At 44.3% G+C, this 20385-nt stretch overlaps 1 protein-coding gene across 3 annotated transcripts in view; it reads right to left on the bottom strand.

Moving 5' to 3' along the window:
* ERAP1 (endoplasmic reticulum aminopeptidase 1) overlaps nucleotides 1-20385 on the bottom strand; it is a 540616-nt gene that overhangs the window by 150769 nt on the left and 369462 nt on the right. For all 3 annotated transcript variants that reach the window (XM_069225890.1, XM_069225880.1, XM_069225900.1), the window contains exon 14: nucleotides 10243-10399. In XM_069225890.1, coding sequence (XP_069081991.1) covers nucleotides 10243-10399 — 157 coding nt within the window. The remainder of the gene's footprint in view (nucleotides 1-10242; nucleotides 10400-20385) is intronic.

Here is a 20385-nt window from a genome sequence, read left to right on the forward strand (position 1 = left end):
AATATATATCTTACATGCACAAAAAGATGGATTCTTCTAGGTTTCAACTGCTTCTAGAATACAGTATTAATTGTGAGAGATTTTAAACATGACAGTACCGTCCTTTCAGGTGACATACTGGCATGTAGTAACCTCCTAATTAAGGCAGCATCTTTCCACACAGAGATGAACCCTCTCCAAATTTAGATACAACATCTTTGGGTTGTACTATACAACAAACAATTGCTGGTTCTCTACCACACCATGATCAATAGCCTCATAACTCCAACTTGGCGCTATCTAGAGCAGTGCTTTAATTATTCCATTCTAAAAGGAAGCAACGTATGTTCCTATTGCAGAGTGTCCAAGTACTCATATACAGAGTTAACTCTAAATCTGGCCTTTCATTCTTGCAAGTAGGCTCCGTAACCCTGTACACAATACAGATACTCTTCCCTTCCAAAGTAACATCCCTTCAAATTTAGTGAGCCATCTTTCAATCCAAATACATACAATCTTACCTACTGCCTCCAATACAAGCTTTTACACTGTATGGACTTGTCTGGAACTACCATGTTCTTATACCTCTGTTAATTGTTGTGTGCGCTCCTGTGGCAAAAAGCTCAACTGCTTCCATTCTCTTTTTGCATTTGTTTACTCTCACAATGCCATTCACAGGAAGCTCTCCAAACTAGTGTTGCTCTAACTGTAGATTAGAAGAAGCCTTTCTGTGTTTAAATGCAGATTTCAACAAAGATAGATGATGATTAGATGTAGGACCTCAAGAGAGACACCTATAGGGTGCAAATGCTGGCAGCCTTTCTTCTCTGCTTTTTACAGACACAGAGGTCTATCTTCAACATATTCCCAGCGAGGAGGTGGATTCTCAGGGCATGCTATTCTGGAAAAGAGGGGCTACTATTGTCTGGATATTTAAGCACTGAATCAATTTGCAGAAGCAGGGACAATGGAGCATCTACAGGTCCCAAGACACCAAGAGAATACCCTGATATTTAGGAACACCTAAAGAAGTGGTTTGGTGGAGAAAAGTAAGATAGAAAGCATTTCAATGATAGTTCCTATTTTTTGTTTAATGGCACATGATAGAAAAAATCAAATATTCCTTCTGTACATGTATTTCCAGGTCACAGTTCCTCTTCTCACCTTTTATAATGCAAATTCATTGTGATCCATATCCTTAACTTCATATTTCTTTCTCGTGTCCATAGGAGGGATAGAGGGAGAAAATAGGAGCATGGTGTGGGTAAAGGGAGAGTATGGAAACTGAAGAGGATGAGAGGCATTGTGCTCCCCCCCCTGAATTTAAAAGGCTCCTTTGAGCCAACGAGCAGACAAGCTCACCTGGGATGCACCTGTGTGCCAATGAAGTGGTACTGTCACCTGCGAAGACTTGGGCAGAATTTTAGCGACCTCAGATGACTTTTCTCTGCTTTCTACTAATTCTGCTCTACTGATGAAGGGATAAACCCAGAAACACATGTCTAGAGATAACAGTACTACCTGCACCAACTCGGGTGAAAAACTACAGCAACTTTGAAGTAAGCATACTGCATTTACCAGGATGCAATGGGGTGAACTGTGCTGGGAGGAGAGGCAGTATGCCCCCCTCCCTTGTGACTACATGATAAATGTATGGTCAGTGGGTTACAAATGGATGATGAATGGTGAATTATTAGTGTATAAGGCACATATAAATGACGAAATAATTGTGAACAATAGTGATTAATGATGACTGGATAAAGGGAATGGTTGGCAAAAGGTAAACGAATGGTGGGTGAGGGAAGGTAGGGAGTACATTGTGACTAGATGACAGAGTGCAAGAATGGTGAATAAAAGGGGAATGATTGTATAATAGATGGTTCATATTAAATGGTGAACATGTAGTTGATAGATGACAAAAGGTGAATGAAGGCTTTAGGTATGGCCTAAAGCTATCTTTAGGCCATACCTAAAAAAAGGCTTGCCATGGTGGCCACATTCGCAAGCAGTGTGCAGAGATCCTGCACATTGCCAACTGTCATTACCAAAAAATAATCTTATCATTGCACTCCAACAAGGAGGGAAGAGTTTGTCTGCCAGGAGGGAAAAAAAAGAACTTTCCAGCTATCCATATGCCAGTTGGCAACAGTGAAATTTTACAAGAAGGTAAACAAACGCAAAACAGTAACTCGCATTTATTGACAGTTTTGCTCTTTTGGGTTGTAAACCTCTCTGTTTTTCTTTGTCACTTACTGACCTATTTGACCACTCTCATTTGGCATATGCAAGTAAGAGGCTGTTCAAATGTCAACTGTTGGAATATCGACCGTTTTTTAAAATCTATTTACAGCTATTAAAGAGTAAGTAGCAAGTAATACATACTGTGCAGGTAAGTAATGCTATCGTGGGAGCAAAGCAAATTGCAAACTCAAAGTAGTGTGGTAAATTAGACAATCACATTTAAGCACAAACACCTTAATTTCGTGACCAAAAATAAGACAGTAAAACTCATGAATGGGGTATTTTAATCCGTAGGCCTATATATCTAAAAAAAAATAAACCAAGACAGCCTATTTAAGCACTAAGGTATTCAATTGCTACAATTTTCTATTTGTGTATCGGTTTTACCTTTCATCCAACCCCAACATCTCACCCCTAGACAAATTCACCACTGACCCAACTGCTCTGCCGTACTTTGAGGCCTAATGGCACAAGGACCATCCTTTTGTTTCTTGCCCTTCAAAAGCCAACAAGAGCCATGCTAATGCCATCCACCTAAAGCCAACAAGACCCATGCTAATGCCATCCACCTAAAGCCAACAAGACCCATGCTAATGCCATCCACCTCCGATTGTTGACTTTTTTTTTTTTTAAACATTTTTATTGAGTTTTCATAACACATCCATGTATCATGATGTTAATATTACATCAGCAGGATTTTGTAGATCAAGTAAAACATTTACATTAAAACAACCAAACAACTAAACAAAGTGTACACTAATAGTTTGGGTTATGGCGTCCAGTATATTTGTCTGCTGTATCTGACTGATAAGTCTTGTATTTTGGTGTTGAGTAGCCCCTCCTACGTTTACTTGCCTGCTCTGTTCCCTGCTGGTCTCTCCTACTTATGCTGTCTAGGAGTACCATCCTGTAGGATTATTGGTGACGAGTGTTAGGAGTATATTGTGTGTGTGTGTATTGTGTGTTTGCCCTGCACCCACTGGCTAACGTGGTTGCCAGCGGGTGCAGGATGTAGGGATAATTGTTATCAGGTTGGTATGTCGAGTCACGGATGATTGCGTAATTATATTATAAGTGGACATGTACTATCTGGTCGTGTTGTAATTATTACGTTCCCTTATTCAAGGCGGTTTCTCGTTGTTTTTAGCCTCCAGTCTGGCTACTAGCGTTTCCCAGGCTTCACATCTTGTGTGTTGTTGGCCGTCCTGCGCTAGTTTCCTTAGTACCTGGTGTTCTGTGTGGTAACAACGCAGTGTGAGGGTGTGCCAGGTTTTCAGATCGGGCGCGTTGGGTGCTTTCCAATGCATGGTTATCAATCTTTTGTACATCACATAGGCTAGGTCTGCGAATTTATGTAGGTGTCTGTGATTTTTTGCTCTTGTCCTCAGTCCTAGTAAGCAGGACTTGGGATCCACTGCCAGTGCTAGTCCCGTCAGTTCTGCAATTTTCTTTACCACTCCATTCCATTCCTTTTGTACATGAGGGCACTCCCAAACCATGTGGTAGAAGTGCGCCGATGGAGCGTTACATCTAGGCCAAGCCGGGTCCGAGCCGGGGAACATTCGCTTGATCCTGGGCGGGGATAAGTATGTTTGGTGTGTGTAGTTAAACTGCGTAAAATGGAATCTAGGGTTCCTCGACACCCCACGGGTGTGGTATAAGACTTTCGTCCAGTCTTCTTGGGGAATTGGGTCCGGTAGAACTGTGTTCCACCTGTCCCTAGCCCACTCCAGGTCAGGTTCCGGGGGCATACTCAGAAGTTTATATAGGTTCGACACTACTTTTACTTGGGCATCATATTGCAGCATATGATGTAGTGTGGGGGAAATCTCTGGTTCTTGTTCTCCGGCCGCCCATGTTTTTTTGATTGAATGACTTATAGCGTAATAAGCTAAGAATTGGCCCGGGTTCACTGCTGTGAGGGCTTGTATAGATTCGAATGTCATTAGTTTACCATCTTCAAAGAAGTCACCCACTACTTGTATGCCCTATTCCGTCCACACCCCTAGTGGGTGCGACCCGGCCTCAGCCCAGCCGGGGAGCCATTCCAGAGGGATAAGCGGCGAGTAGGGGAGCACCTTTTATCCTTTTTGTGCATACCTCCCCCAGCATGAATGCGCCACTGCCATTACTGGATTATCAGACGCGCTTTTGAGGTTTTTATTTGTCAGCCATGTGAGTAGGGGCGCCCCCTGTAGTCGGGCCGAGAGCCATGCGAACTCAGCTGTCGCAGGTCTGTGGAGCCAATGTAGTATCTACTGTAACTGTGCGGCAGCATAGTAGAGTTCGAAGTTAGGAGCGCCCAGTCCGCCAGCGCCGACTGGGCGCTGCAGTGTGGAGAGTGCAACGCACGGCCTACCCCCTCCCCATATAAGCTGCAGCAAGACTGCGTTCAGGTTGCGGAAAAAAACTTTTGGGGACTATGAGTGGCAGGGACGCAAAGTGATATAACAGCCTGGGCAGTATCAGCATATTCGCCACCGCCACCCTACCCAGTGGTGATAATGGTAGTTTATTCCAGAAGCGCAGCGACCCCTTCATTGATGCCAGCGCTCTCCCCAGATTACCATCTCTGAGGTCCTCAGCTTGATGGTATATGTATACCCCTAAATATTTGAATGTTTCGAAACATCATTTCAGGCGTCCTACTGGGGCATTTTCTTGTCTTGACAGGGGCCATCTAGTTAGTGGGTACACGCACGATTTTTCCCAGTTTACTACCAGGCCCAATATCCCTCCATATTCGGACAGTAGAGATATTACAGAAGTTATCACCTCACTTCCTTTCCGTATATATATTAAGGCGTCGTCTGCATACAGTGATATGGCGTGATATAGCCCATTTCTAGTTATTCCCCAACTATCTTCCATGGCGCGTATTCGTGTCGCTAATGGCTCCATTGCTATGGCAAACAATAGCGGGGAGAGGGGGCATCCCTGCCTTGTGCCCCTAGTGATCGGGAAACTATTGGATATAACTCCACCCATTTTCACTCTAGCTTGTGGCTTGGTGTATAATGTCTGTATCCAGCGTATATAATTAGGACCGATTCCCATTCTTTGCAAAGTGGCGATCAGGAAGTCCCACTCTAGGGTGTCAAATGCCTTCTCAATATCTAGTGAAAGTACCATTTTGTCATGTGCATTCGAGGGAGTGTCTCCCATGACGCTCAGCAGTCTGTGGATATTTAGAAAGGTGTTGCGTTGTGGAATGAATCCATTTTGATCCTCATGTATCAGGGTGTGCATGTAGGAGGCCATCCTGTTAGCCAATATTTTGCCTAGTATTTTGCAATCTAAATTTAGAAGCGAAAGTTGTCTATAAAACTTAACATCTGTAGGATCTTGCCCTTGCTTAGGAAGAACCACTATCATTGCCTCTCTCTGTGTTGGGGGCAATATCTTGCTGGCCCATGCCTCCTCAAATACTTTCAGCAGATGAAGTTTTAAGCGTGCTGAGTAAGTGGAGTAATATTCTATCGGGAGGCCATCTGTACCTGGCGCTTTGTTCCTGGGCATCTGCGCTAGAACTAAATCTAGTTCCCCCAGAGTCAGGGGAGCCTCCAATATCTCCCTCTCTGCCTGTGAAAGCTGCGGCAGGGTTGAACCTGCCAGAAAGGACTCCAGTTGTTGGATCGTGCATGATGTGCGTTTGGTGTATAGGTTTGTGTAATATTCCCTAAACATCACATTTATCTCGTCCTGCGTGGTGGCCATTGTGTTTGCGCCTGTCCGTTGAGTCCCAATGGGGGTCTGCTGCCAGTCCTCTCGTAGGAGCCACGCCTGTAGCCTGCCCGATCTGTCTCCCTCTGTTTGTAGTCGCATTAGGTGATATTTATGGTCATGTCGGCGGAGTCTGGTATCCGCCTCGTTGTATTTTGTGTGCACTTCTTTTAGCGCTGTGTGGGGTGTTTCATTGCGTGCCACTGCAATTTCTACTGCTCTGAGTTCATTTTCCAGTTTACTAACCTCTGCATGTAGGGTGCGTCTCACACCCCACGTGGTAGATATGCAATGGCCTCTGGTGACTACCTTGTGTGCCTCCCATTCTACAGCCCTTGAGTTTGTGGATCCATCATTTATTTCCCAGTACTGCCTCAATGTTGTGCCCAGAGCTTCTGTGAATGCCTGATCTTGGAGAGCTTCCACTTGCAATCTCCACGTGGGGATCGTTCGGTGCCTCCTGCCCCAATTTAGTGTTATTCTATGCAGTGAGTGATCCGATAGTTTCCTAGCTAAGTATTCTGTCCTGTTGACCAATGCGCATATATCCTGGGTTCCCCATATTATGTCAATTCTGGTATGTACTTTGTGTGGTATTGAGTAGAATGAGTATTCCCTCTGTTGTGGGTTCTTCATGCACCATACGTCATGGAGTCTCATGTCGCCCGCCTATATCTGCAATGGACATCTGATATTTCTGTTTGCTGCCGCTTTCAAATGAGTATTTGATCTATCTAGTATTGCATTCGGTGTGCAATTGAAGTCACCTCCAGATGTGGCCGGGGCTTCGGGGTTTATCAGTAATGCCGGAGTCAGTGTACCCAAGAATGCTGCTATCGCGCTATTGGGGGCGTATATGCCAAATAACGATAATTGTCTACCATCCAGCTGGCTTTCCACCACCACAAATCTGCCCCCTAGATCTATTCTGTGCGAAGTTTGGACATATGGGACGCCTCCTGCTATCCAGATCAGTACTCCTCTAGCAAAAGCCGAGTATGATGTGCCTATGACCTGTCCTCCCCACTTCACGCGCATCTCCTCTAAATCAGGCTTCAATAGGTGTGTCTCTTGTAAGATGGCGATGTGTGTGCCCTGGCGCCTGAGGCGTGCATACACTCGGGATCTTTTGCTCCGTGTCCTCAGGCCCCTCACATTCCATGTGACTATTTCATATTGATGTGTGGTGTGATTCGCCTTTTGAGCCATGTAGCATTATGAGGTGTGACTGCATAAGACGTACTCTTGTTTACCAGCCCTTTCCAGGCACCTCCCAGCCCTGCAAAGTATTTTGTTAAGACTAACAGCCTCAGCAGTGTTTTCTGTATCTCGGATGGACCTGTAGTGTACAAATTAACAATTTCCCCTCCTCCTCCCCCCCAACTGATTCCCTAACCGAACTATAAACTTGTGCTAAACTACTCAACCCATGGTTGTGTGAAAGAACCTGTGTCCGTGTGGATATCTGTGGTGGAGCTATTGTAACGACCAGATGTGGCTCTTTTGCGGGGCTCGCATCCTTCCGCAGACCTAGTCCGCAAATGCAATTGGGCGCTCCCGGAGTGCGTGCCCCCCCATATTAAAAAATTCAGCAACATCAAGCAATGCACTCGATGGAAAGATGAGAGTTTGTACAAAAGATACTCGTTGTTGTACATAACGTCCTCCAGCATGTAATCACGCACACAGGTGTCCTGTGCATTCCTTCGTGTTTACTGGACAATTCAGAAGGAGAAGCAGCATGGCAGCATTTAGTCAAAGTGTATCCGCAGATCTGGGGGTAAGTTTTGGACCCTTCAGTACGTCTGATATTGTAGAGTCTGAGCTAGCCGAGTCAGAATTCAAACTGTCTGCAGGAATTGCGCGGAGCGCCTCAAAGGAGTTCTGTGTGAGCAGAGGAGTTTCTTTCAGAATTTTTGCCCTTTCTTCAGCTGCCTGCTTTTCAGTGGGTTGTCCCTTAGGTCGTTTCCTGAGGTGTTTCCGCGATGGGGAATTTAGCCACTCTTCCCCTTCATCCGTGCCCCCCTGGGAGCGTGCAAACCTCTTAGCGTGAAGCCACGTCCAGGCATCCTCAGGTGAGGTGAAAACATGGGTGCGATCATCTGATGTCACTCTTAATTTAGCAGGGAACAGTAGGACATATTTAATATTGTGCTCGCGTAGCCATTGTTTGATTTTAGCGTAAGAATTGCGTTGTCTCTGTACTTCCGGAGTGAAATCTGGGTAAGCATTAACAGCTGAGTCCTCATACCTGAATGGGCCTTTGTTGCGGAACTGCTGCAGAATTGCATTGCGGTCTCTGTAATTTAGGAATCTGGCTATCAGCGGTCTGGGTGGTTGGCCTGGGGCCGGCGGTCTCCCAGGGACTCTGTGCGCCCTTCCCACGGAGAAGAACTTTGATGGAGCAACATTCAGTACTTCTTTAATTAGCCATTGTTCTAGAAATATTTCCGTGCTTTGCTCAGGCAGTTTTTCGGGGAACCCTAGAAAATGTACGTTATTGCGGCGTGATCTGCCTTCTGCCTCCTCTGCTCGCCTCCATAAAATTTTCAGCTCTGCGTCCAGGCGTTGAATTTGTTTTTGATTGTCCGATGCCATAGGGGTCAGCTCAGTCTGCACCTCCTCTGCTGATTTCACCCTCTCTGTCAATTTGCGGTGGCCCACTGAGTAAGTTCAGGTTTTGTGATACTGTGTCTATTCTGTTTTCCAAAGAAGATTTAGTGTCCATGATTGCCTGTAGCACTTTTTCAAACTGTGTGGAGTGGGCTTGGAGCATGCTTTCCAATGATTGTAAGGTTGGTATTAATTGTTGGTCGCCGGGTGCTGGTCCATGTGCGTTTCTGTCCTGATTTTTTGCTGATTTGGACTTTCCAGCCATTTTTCCTGAACTATTGTGTCCCTCTTGGGATGTAGCGGAGCATGTCCAGGTGCTGTCAACTCAGCAGATTTCACTTTTGGTGCGCCCTTGATCCAGCGCGTGTTTCTCTGCTCTTTGGTACTGTCGGAAGCGCTTAGGTTTCCCCTGGGCGAGCTAGGCAGAAGTGGCACGTGACACAAGCTTTTAGCTGGTAGGCACCAACTCCAGTTTATGAATGTTCTGGTGCAGAGACCTGCCACATGCCAGCCGCCCACAGTTACACCAGACCTCAAGGGATCCAAGGCATCCCCGTTATACAATTCCTGTGTGGCCCCTGTGCATCATTGTGGCCCCCAGCGGGAGCGGGGGAAGTTGGCAACTATGCCCGAGGAGCAGCGGCGAAGGCTGGAAAATAACAGTGGGGGGGGAGGGGTCCGTCCTCACCCCCCCCATTTGGATCCATCCCAAGTTGTTGGTCAGGCCACCGGCACCGCTATAAGGTGGGGAGAGGTCTGCTGTTGCGTCAAGCAGGAAGCCGCGTTCCCGGCTTCTGATTATCACCGCCGCACCCGGGCGATCAGATTCTGTGGCTATGCGGCGAGCAGGCGCCCGAGTCCAGGCCAGGCCAGATCCTGCGTTCCTTGTGTGGCGCGCAGCTTTCAAGACCCCCACGGGGGGACTCCATTGGTCACCTCCAATCAGTTCAGGAAGGGGGATAGGGGAGAGAGCCCCAGCCGGGACCTGGCTCCCCCAGTTGCGAGCCCCCCTTTACGATCGCCCACTCACCGCCCATCTGTGTCCCCCCGAACGGGCTGCAAACGTGCCTCGCATCGCACCAGCCACCGCAGCCTTCTTCTCTCTCCTCCGGCCTACACAGGTGCCGCCCGATGTCCGCGGTCGCGTTGCTGCTCACGGCACCGAACGGTCCCTCCATCTCACGCCGGTATCCCGAGCCGTGCCGGGCGCCGTGCCGGAAGCACCTTAAAGGATGTTTCAGGCAAGCCCGAGACGGAGCTCACAGGTTAAGCGACCTTCTCGGCCGCCATTTTGGCTCCTTGTCCTCCGATTGTTAACAATGCCTGCAAGTTACAGGCATGGGAGGGACCTTTGTTTCTTGCATGCTGTGGATCGCCTAGATCAACTCATAGCCTGTCTTTATAGTTATTTCTGTCATCCCTGGAAATACAGTACAGTGGTAACAGGACTCTACTGACACGGGCATAGACACTTTTACGGAAGATAGACTTTGTTAAGAGGTCATTCACCAATGAAATTCGCTTTTGATACACATTGAGACGAGAACGACACCTCACATTTGAAAATCATTTGAAAACAAAATCTGGCAAGCAAATCTGAACTAGCTACTGTTTTGCTTTTAGAACAAGAATGACTGTCATGATGTTATACAAACCAATAAAAGCCAACTCGAGGCATGGCAGTACCTTTAGTCGAGTTTCAATATCTTCCATTTCCCTCTTTTCCATCAGCTTGTATATCGGAATCAGCTCATTCAAACCTTGAAACACGGGCATGATTTTGGATTCATGTTTCAGGTACAGTGTTAAATCCAGTGCTTTGTCAATCGGAAGTTTGCCAACACTGATGGAACAAAAGGATTCATATCATTTAGGCAATATGAAAGACTGATTTCACCATGATTCCTTGACAAATCTTGGTTTTTTTTTACATTCACTAAAAAGGAGTCTTAAATTTGGCTGTTTACATTTAGAAATGTGGTTTAGAATATACAACCAAAATTTTAACATATTCTACAAATATTTAATGCCCACAGGTCTCCGCTAATAACTGTACATGTGATGAGTTAGGGTGGATAGCATACAAGTGAAAGTGGAGGAAGGGAAAACTGATAGTAACTTGTGCAGTACACAACAAAATAGAAGGCACCACAACAGCAGCGGTTGAGCAAATAACGTCTTAGAAGTAATGCAGCAGGAACGCAACCAGTTAGGCAAATCCAGTAAAGTGACTCTTAAAGGACAACCGTATTGCATTTTCTAATGTCAAATCAAACAATCACACACACAGTTCACAATGCCATATCACAAGTTGACACAAGAAGATAGTTCTAAGTCAAGTGGATGCGTTCTACACAAACACCAAGATGAGGACATGTTCATTTGTGCATATGTTGCCCATAAAATAAGCTCAATATACTTTCATCCTCGCCAAGCACAGCTGGAACCATTCAAAGTGAACAATCAAAGCACAGTAGATGCTGTGAAATAAAATCAACAGTGACTTAGCAACAGGGTCAGCGCACAAACAATAAGCTAAAGTGTCATTAAAAAAACAAATTCACTGAATCTGAGACAAACAATAGAAAATGCTCATGAAATAGTCGGGCATATTCAGATTTATTCTGTTGTTGCGAAAAAATGGTGGATTACATAGTCGTATATCTTGGGACTACTCCTCATATGAACACCTTATATGTTAATGCCTTTTAGATCAGGTGACTGCAAGGCATTCACAAAATACATTTTATTGAATTAATAGCTGGTGCTTGAACAGTAAGTCTAGTAAATAAGTTTTGTAAGACAATTTAGTGCAAAAATGCTTTAACCCAAAAGGATAATATTAAATAAGGTGTATTTGTGAATCCTGAGTAAGCAAAGTACAAAAATATATGTTTGTACCTGTGACCCTATACCGGACTGGGTACGTTACCCACATGTCAGTTGCAACCACTAGTAATTTGGCCAATGCAATGAGTTTTTATCTGTATCATATACACGCAAGTAAAGTACTGCTTTTCTCTTTTATCCATATTTTCACTTATTAGAACCTAATCAGATGGGTTTAAAGTGTTTCAGTTAGTTAATCAATTCTGTTTCATGTCATCTACAGGGAGTGCAGAATTATTAGGCAAATTAGTATTTTGACCACATCATCCTCTTTATGCATGTTGTCTTACTCCAAGCTCTATAGGCTCGAAAGCCTACTACCAATTAAGCATATTAGGTGATGTGCATCTCTGTAATGAGAAGGGGTGTGGTCTAATGACATCAACACCCTATATCAGGTGTGCATAATTATTAGGCAACTTCCTTTCCTTTGGCAAAATGGGTCAAAAGAAGGACTTGACAGGCTCAGAAAAGTCAAAAATAGTGAGATATCTTGCAGAGGGATGCAGCACTCTTAAAATTGCAAAGCTTCTGAAGCGTGATCATCGAACAATCAAGCATTTCATTCAAAATAGTCAACAGGGTCGCAAGAAGCGTGTGGAAAAACCAAGGCGCAAAATAACTGCCCATGAACTGAGAAAAGTCAAGTGTGCAGCTGCCACGATGCCACTTGCCACCAGTTTGGCCATATTTCAGAGCTGCAACATCACTGGAGTGCCCAAAAGCACAAGGTGTGCAATACTCAGAGACATGGCCAAGGTAAGAAAGGCTGAAAGACGACCACCACTGAACAAGACACACAAGCTGAAACGTCAAGACTGGGCCAAGAAATATCTCAAGACTGATTTTTCTAAGGTTTTATGGACTGATGAAATGAGAGTGAGTCTTGATGGGCCAGATGGATGGGCCCGTGGCTGGATTGGTAAAGGGCAGAGAGCTCCAGTCCGACTCAGACGCCAGCAAGGTGGAGGTGGAGTACTGGTTTGGGCTGGTATCATCAAAGATGAGCTTGTGGGGCCTTTTCGGGTTGAGGATGGAGTCAAGCTCAACTCCCAGTCCTACTGCCAGTTCCTGGAAGACACCTTCTTCAAGCAGTGGTACAGGAAGAAGTCTGCATCCTTCAAGAAAAACATGATTTTCATGCAGGACAATGCTCCATCACACGCGTCCAAGTACTCCACAGCGTGGCTGGCAAAAAAGGGTATAAAAGAAGGAAATCTAATGACATGGCCTCCTTGTTCACCTGATCTGAACCCCATTGAGAACCTGTGGTCCATCATCAAATGTGAGATTTACAAGGAGGGAAAACAGTACACCTCTCTGAACAGTGTCTGGGAGGCTGTGGTTGCTGCTGCACGCAATGTTGATGGTGAACAGATCAAAACACTGACAGAATCCATGGATGGCAGGCTTTTGAGTGTCCTTGCAAAGAAAGGTGGCTATATTGGTCACTGATTTGTTTTTGTTTTGTTTTTGAATGTTAGAAATGTATATTTGTGAATGTTGAGATGTTATATTGGTTTCACTGGTAATAATAAATCATTGAAATGGGTATATATTTTTTTTTGTTAAGTTGCCTAATAATTATGCACAGTAATAGTCACCTGCACACACAGATATCCCCCTAACATAGCTAAAACTAAAAACAAACTAAAAACTACTTCCAAAAATATTCAGCTTTGATATTAATGAGTTTTTTGGGTTCATTAAGAACATGGTTGTTGTTCAAAAATAAAATTAATCCTCAAAAATACAACTTGCCTAATAATTCTGCACTCCCTGTAGTCTAGTCATTTGTAAAACACATGGCTGCCCATATAGGCCTCCTAGCACTATAAATAGAAATAAATGTTATTAATCTTGCCCTTTTCAAGTCATTATGACCATGTAACAGTATATTTTAGCTGGCCTGCACAAAACAATATTTGACCCATGGAAAGGTTGTCTGAACAATGGTGTGTGAGAGATGTCCATAAGAAATAAATATGCCCATGATATTCCAGTCCATGAGAAGTGCTTACTGGCTTCTGCTACAGGATACGAAATACCTACTGGCAATGGTAAACAATGGTAAATAAAGTGTTTTATGAAAAAATTGTAAGGCTGTAAGAGATATAGGACCTGATTTCGAGTTTGGCGGAGGGGTTACTCTATCACAACAGTGACGGATATCTCGTCTGCCGAAATATAAATCCCATTGTATCCTATGTAACATCTCCCCCAAAATCAGGTCCATATTGTATTGCCAGGTTGCGGTTTGCCGGCATGCACCTGACCGCAGGTGGTGCAGGAAAGGGCACTACCGATAGTGCCTTGAAATCGCCACTTCATCTTTTTAAATAGAAAGAGAACTTGAACTCGATGACTGGAGTAAAATCAGTTCATTTATTGCACCAGGCAAACTCAAACAGGACAGAGACGCGTTTTGGCTGTTCAACAGCCTTTTTAAATCTGTATAAAGTGTGCCATTTTAATACTCAATATAACCGCCCCCTAAAGAGAAAAGGGAAAAAATACTATTTCTCTTCCCAAATCATTCAAAACCATTACAATCGTATTTTCGGACGCAGAGTCACACATTTCACCATTGCGGAATAACATTATTTCTCTGTGCAGTTAAGTATTTATACTTCCATCTCAAAAAGATAGATACAAATAAATCAATTTCCCCGCACTCCATTTCACCTATGTGCATTAATGCTCTTGCTAGGGATCACATGCAAAGAGAATTTATTATACTTGAATCAATACAAATGAATGTCCGTGCGTAACCCTGCTTTATGTATCACCCTAAGGTAACTATAACTTGTGCCCTTGCCATGCACAGTTTTCTTATCAATATTTGTACTGCAAATGTTGCAGTGATAATATCAAAGAAGCCATACAAGATCTCATCAATGATATAATATATAACTGCTGAATTTCTATGGTTTTTTACAAGTAAATTCAGAACCTAACTAGAACGTCCATGTAACCTTTGTTTTTTTCAGTGAATATATATTACCTAGTGCCAGTGGCCACTGGGTAATTATAGTTAGGACCATGTTTCCATAGAAAAAGTGTGTTTTGACTTGCCTATATCTTTGGCACCATTTGAAGAATCTTCACAAAATTTTCCAAGAAAGTGTTGCAGTTATTCTTGTTGCGCATGGAAAGTTTTGGGGTGATCAGTCAAGCAGGAGGCGAGAAAAAGGGAGCTCAAAAAACAAAATTTCCCATATGAATTCCCATAAGATTCTTTAGACATGACTACAGCTGAACCACTGGATGGAATTATACCACATTTGGCAGAAAACTAGCTGTTGGTACGCAGATTACATTTTCGCTTGTGTGCTGTGAATATTTTCAGTAGTTTTTGAGATATTACAGAGAAAATATATTTTTATATCTGTGAGCGTGAATATTTCACGAAAATCGCAAATTTTTCATGAATACAGGTGCAAGTTCAAATTGGCCGACCGCAACCTGACTACAAAGTTGTGGCTGCCATTTTCATCACGGTCCCCATGGGTGAAAATTGAAAGTGACATAATGGGCCAGGATGAAGGTACCCTGACCCCAGGGATGTGATATATTTATAATCTGATTATGTGTATATTCTAGATATTTATAGTTCTTTAGGAAATATGTATCGTTACTATGTCATAATCATAAATTATACACATACTCTTTAAGCCTGTTTACCAAATGCATGTGAATCTGCAGCTTCACATGCCACGAACAAGATGTACACTGGGTAAGTGACATTTTCCGTTCGATGGCATGTGTAGCTGCAGATACACATGCTGTACATAGACTAATAAGCAGTAATCTCCCCAAAAGCGGTGGCTTAGCCTGTAGGAGTTGAAGTTGTTTGAAATAATGTTCGTAATACAGCCTGTCCTACTGTGGCTTTTTGTGTTGTTAACACATCTACAAAGTAATGTTTTGTAAATGTATGAGGCTTAGACCATGTGGCTGCCTTACAAATTTCTGTCACAGGTATATTCCCTAGAAAAGCCACTGTGGCACCTTTTTTCCTAGTGGAATGCGCCCTTGGTGTAATAGGTAGATCTCTTTTTGCTTTAATAGAGCAGGTTTGAGTACATTTCACTATCCATCTGGCAATGCCTTGCTTGGATATAGGATTTCCTGCATGAGGTTTTTGGAAGGCTACAAACAATTGTTTTGTTTTGCAAAACTGTTTTGTTCCGTCAATGTAATACATTAGTGCTCTTTTTATGTCTAACGTATGTAGGGCTCTTTCGGCTACTGAGTCTGGTTGTGGAAAGAAGTTTGGTTTAGGTGGAATGGTGACATAACTTTTGGTAAGAATTTGGGATTTGTACGGAGAACCACTTTATGTTTATGTATTTGTATAAAGGGTTCTTGTATAGTAAATGCTTGCATTTCACTTACTCTGCTAAGAGATGTGATAGCTATTAGGAAGGCTACCTTCCAAGTTAAGTATTGCATTTCACAAGAGTCCATGGGTTCAAATGGTGGTCCCATGAGTCGTGTTAATACAATATTGAGGTTCCACGAGGGGACTGGTGGTGTTCTCAGGGGTATGATTCTCTTTAATCCCTCCATAAATGCTTTGATAACTGGGATTCTAAAAAGCGATGTTGAATGTGTAATCTGCAGATAGGCAGATATTGCTGTGAGATGTATTTTAATAGAAGAGAATGCTAGTTCAGACTTTTGTAAGTGTAATAAGTAACTTACAATGTTCTTTGCGGAAGCATGTAGTGGTTGAATTTGATTATTGTGGCAGTAGCAAACAAATATTTTCCATTTGTTTGCATAACAATATCTTGTAGTAGGTTTCCTAGCTTGTTTAATGACCTCCATACATTCTTGTGTAAGGTCTAAGTGTCCAAGTTCTAAGACTTCAGGAGCCAGATTGCTAGATTGAGCGATGCTGGATTCGGGTGTCTGATCTGTTGGGTGTGTTGAGTTAACAGATCTGGCCTGTTTGGTAATTTGACATGAGGTACTACTGATAGGTCCAGCAGTGTTGTGTACCACGGTCGGCGAGCCCAGGTTGGTGCTATGAGTATAAGTTTGAGTCTGTTTTGACTCAGTTTGTTTACCAGATAAGGAATGAGTGGGAGAGGGGGAAAAGCGTAAGCAAATATCCCTGACCAACTTATCCATAACGCATTGCCCTTGGACAGAGAGTGTGGGTACCTGGACGCGAAGTTTTGGCATTTTGCGTTTTCTTTTGTTGCGAATAGGTCTATTTTTGGTTTTCCCCAGCGTAGAAAATAACCCTGTAGGATCTGGGGATGAATTTCCCATTCGAGTGTTTGTTGGTGATCTCGACTGAGATTGTCGGCTAACTGGTTTTGAATGCCTGGGATGTATTGTGCTATTAGGCGAATGTGATTGTGAATTGCCCAATGCCAAATTTTCTGTGTTAAGAGACACAGTTGTGACGAGTGTGTCCCTCCTTGTTTGTTGAGGTAATACATTGTTGTCATATTGTCTGTTTTGACAAGAATGTGTTTGTGGGCAATCAGTGGTTGAAATGCTTTTATTGCTAGAAACACTGCCAACAGTTCTAAATGATTTATGTGCAGTTGTTTTTGTTGAATGTCCCATTGTCCCTGTATACTGTGCTGGCTGAGGTGTGCTCCCCACCCCACCATGGAAGCATCTGTTGTGATCACGTATTGAGGCACTGGGTCTTGGAATGGCCGCCCTTGGTTTACATTTATAGGGTTCCACCATTGAAGCGAGAAGTGTGTCTGGTGGTCTATCAACACTAGATCTTTGAGTTGACCCTGTGCTTGTGTCCATTGTTTTGCTAGGCACTGTTGTAAGGGCTGCATGTGTAATCTTGCGTTTGGGAAAATGGCTATGCATGAAGACATCATGCCTAGAAGTTTCATTACAAACCTTACTTGGTAGTGTTGGTTTGGCTGCATGTTTAATGCTAAATTTTGGAACGCTAGTACCCTTTGCGGACTTGGAGTAGCAATCGCCTTTTGTGTGTTGAGTGTTGCTCCCAAGTATTGTTGTATCTGGGATGGTTGTAGATGTGATTTTCGGTAATTTATAGAAAACCCTAGTTTGTGTAGAGTTTCTATAATGTATTGTGTGTGAAGAAGACACTGTTGCTGAGTGCTGGTTTTTATTAACCAATCGTCTAAGTATGGGAATACATGCATGTGCTGTCTCCTTATATGAGCGGGTACTACTGCAAGGCATTTTGTGAATACCCTTGGGGCTGTTGTTATCCCAAACGGTAACACCTTGAATTTATAATGCATGCCGTGGATTACAAACCTTAAGTATTTCCTGTGCGAAGGATGTATGGGTATGTGGAAATATGCATCCTTGAGATCTAACGTTGACATGTAGTCCTGTTTTTTGAGCAAGGGAATCACGTCTTGAAGTGTTACCATGTGGAAGTGATCTGATTTGATGTAGAGATTCAGCGTTCTGAGGTCTAATATGGGTCTCAACGTTTTGTCTTTCTTTGGAATTAGAAAATATAGGGAGTAGACACCTGTTCCTTTTTGATGGTTGGGTACTAATTCTATTGCTTGTTTTTGTAACAATGCTTGGACTTCTAGTTGTAACAGGTCTAAGTGTTCTTTGGACATATTGTGTGCTCTTGGGGCACATCTGGTGGGAAATGTATGAATTCTATGCAATAACCATGTTGGATAATGATGGCTAGGACCCATGCGTCCGTAGTTATGTTTGTCCAGTTTTTGTAGTATGCAGTAAGTCTCCCCCCCACTGGTGTTAAGTGTTGGGAGTTTGTGGCATTGAAGTCACTGTTTGGCTTGACCTGTTTTAGGGCTTTGGAATTTTCCCCTTGCTCTTGGGAATTGTCCACCCCTGTATGAGCCTCAAAACCCTCCTCTCTGGTACTGCCCCTGACAGGTGGGTCTGGTTTTTGAGGTGGAAGGCTCTGGTGTTTGAGTCCGAAACCCTCCTCGAAATTGTGGCTTTCTAAAAGTGCCTCTGCTTTGTGGGGTGTAGAGTGCGCCCATGGCTTTGGCCATGTCTGTGTCCTTCTTTAGTTTTTCAATTGCCGTGTCCACCTCCGGCCCAAACAATTGTTCCTGGTTAAACGGCATATTTAACACAGCTTGCTGGATTTCTGGTTTAAAACCTGAGCTCCGTAACCATGCATGCCTGCGAATGATTACCGCAGTGTTGACTGTCCGTGCTGCTGTGTCTGCCTATTCCAATGCAGACCTTATCTGGTTGTTGGAAATTGCTTGGCCTTCTTCAACAACCTGTTGGGCATGTTTTTGGTGTTCCTTGGACAAGTGCTGTATAATGTGCTGCATCTCATCCCAGTGTGCCCTGTCGTAGCGAGCCAGTAGAGCTTGCGAGTTGGCAATCCGCCATTGATTGGCTGCCTGTGCTGCCACTTGTTTGCCCGCAGCATCGAACTTCCGACTTTCCTTGTCAGGCGGTGGTGCGCCTCCTGATGATTGGGAGTTTGCCCTCTTGCTGCTCCCACGACCACCGAATCTGGTGTCAGTTGCTGTGCTATAAACACAGGGTCCGTTGGGGGAGGTTTGTATTTTTTCTCCACCTTAGGCGTGATAGCTCTGCCTTTCACTGGGTCCTGGAAGACCTGTTTAGCGTGCTTGAGCATGCCTGGGAGCATTGGCAGACTTTGGTAGGAGCTGTGGGTGGATGCCAAGGTGTTAAATAGGAAATCATCCTGTATTGGCTCTGCATGCATTGCTACATTGTGGAAAGTAGCTGCCCTCGATAGTACCTGCATATATGCAGTGCTGTCATCTGGAGGTGACGGCCTTGCTGGGTGACAATCAGGACTGTTGTCGGAGACCGGTGCATCATATAAGTCCCATGCATTCGGGTCATCCTGTGTCATCCCTGTGTGTGTCGGTGACTGCATTTGGGGTGTTGCTGCCAGGAACAGCTGTGGTGAATGTAGTGGAGAAGGCTGTGGCGAAAACCTGGGTGGTGGTGTTTTATTTCTTGCCACCTTTGCCTTTGGCTGCATTTCTGACTCCTGAAATGCCAGCTTTCTCTTGATTTTAATTGGAGGAAGAGTTTGTATTTAACCAGTCTCTTTCTGGATGTGCAGCCTCCTTTGAGTATGGTCTGGTTCCCCCATACTTATTTTCTGTTCAACTCTATGTTCTTGCATTTGGCTGGAAAGTCCGTTTTCTTCCGTGTAAGAGCCTAATTTCGGCTCCGAGGCTGACTTTTTCGGTACCGAAGGTTTCGAAACAGTCTTTTTCGGTTCTGAGGTAACTTTTTTGACCTTGGGTGTGTCGAACTCTCGGTGACAAGATCGTTCGGAGCCGGAATCTCGACCGGAGTCGGATGTCTTCGGCAGTTGTGAGGCCTTTTTCAGTGCCGATGGTTGGTCACCATGTTTTCGATGGGTTAAGCCATGGCCTGCTGGCGGTGGCATCCCCTTGGCCTTTATGATCTTGGAGTGAGTCTTGGACGGGGAGTTTTACTCACAGTTTTCTGCGTTGTCGTCGGTAGCTCACTTTCGGAGTCTGAGTCCGTTCCTTGTATGGAGATTCTTTCCTCCTCTTCGACGCCGAACAGTTCTCTCGGTGTCAACACCATTTGAAGTCTTCTGGCTATTCGATCGCATAGGGTCTTTTTCGATCGAAATGCCCGACAGGCCTTGCAAGTATCCTCCCTGTGTTCCGGAGATAGACACAGATTACAGACCAAGTGTTGGTCTGTATAAGGATACTTTGTGTGGCACGTCGGAGAGAAGCGGAAGGGGGTCCGGTCCATTAGTTTCGACAATGGACGCGGTTGGGACGACCAGGCCCCGCTAAAGAGTGGAAGCCCCGAAGGGCCGCCGGAGCGCTTCTTCTATCGGTGTCGAGGTACTAACACTAAACCGGTAACGAGCGCAAACAATACCATCTAATTTTCGATAATTAGCTAACTTTCCCAATTCCAAATACGGAGCGAAGAGGAACACGTCTGAAC

Source organism: Pleurodeles waltl, chromosome 1_1, assembly GCF_031143425.1.
Source record: "Pleurodeles waltl isolate 20211129_DDA chromosome 1_1, aPleWal1.hap1.20221129, whole genome shotgun sequence".
In the NCBI taxonomy this organism is placed as follows: domain Eukaryota; kingdom Metazoa; phylum Chordata; class Amphibia; order Caudata; family Salamandridae; genus Pleurodeles; species Pleurodeles waltl.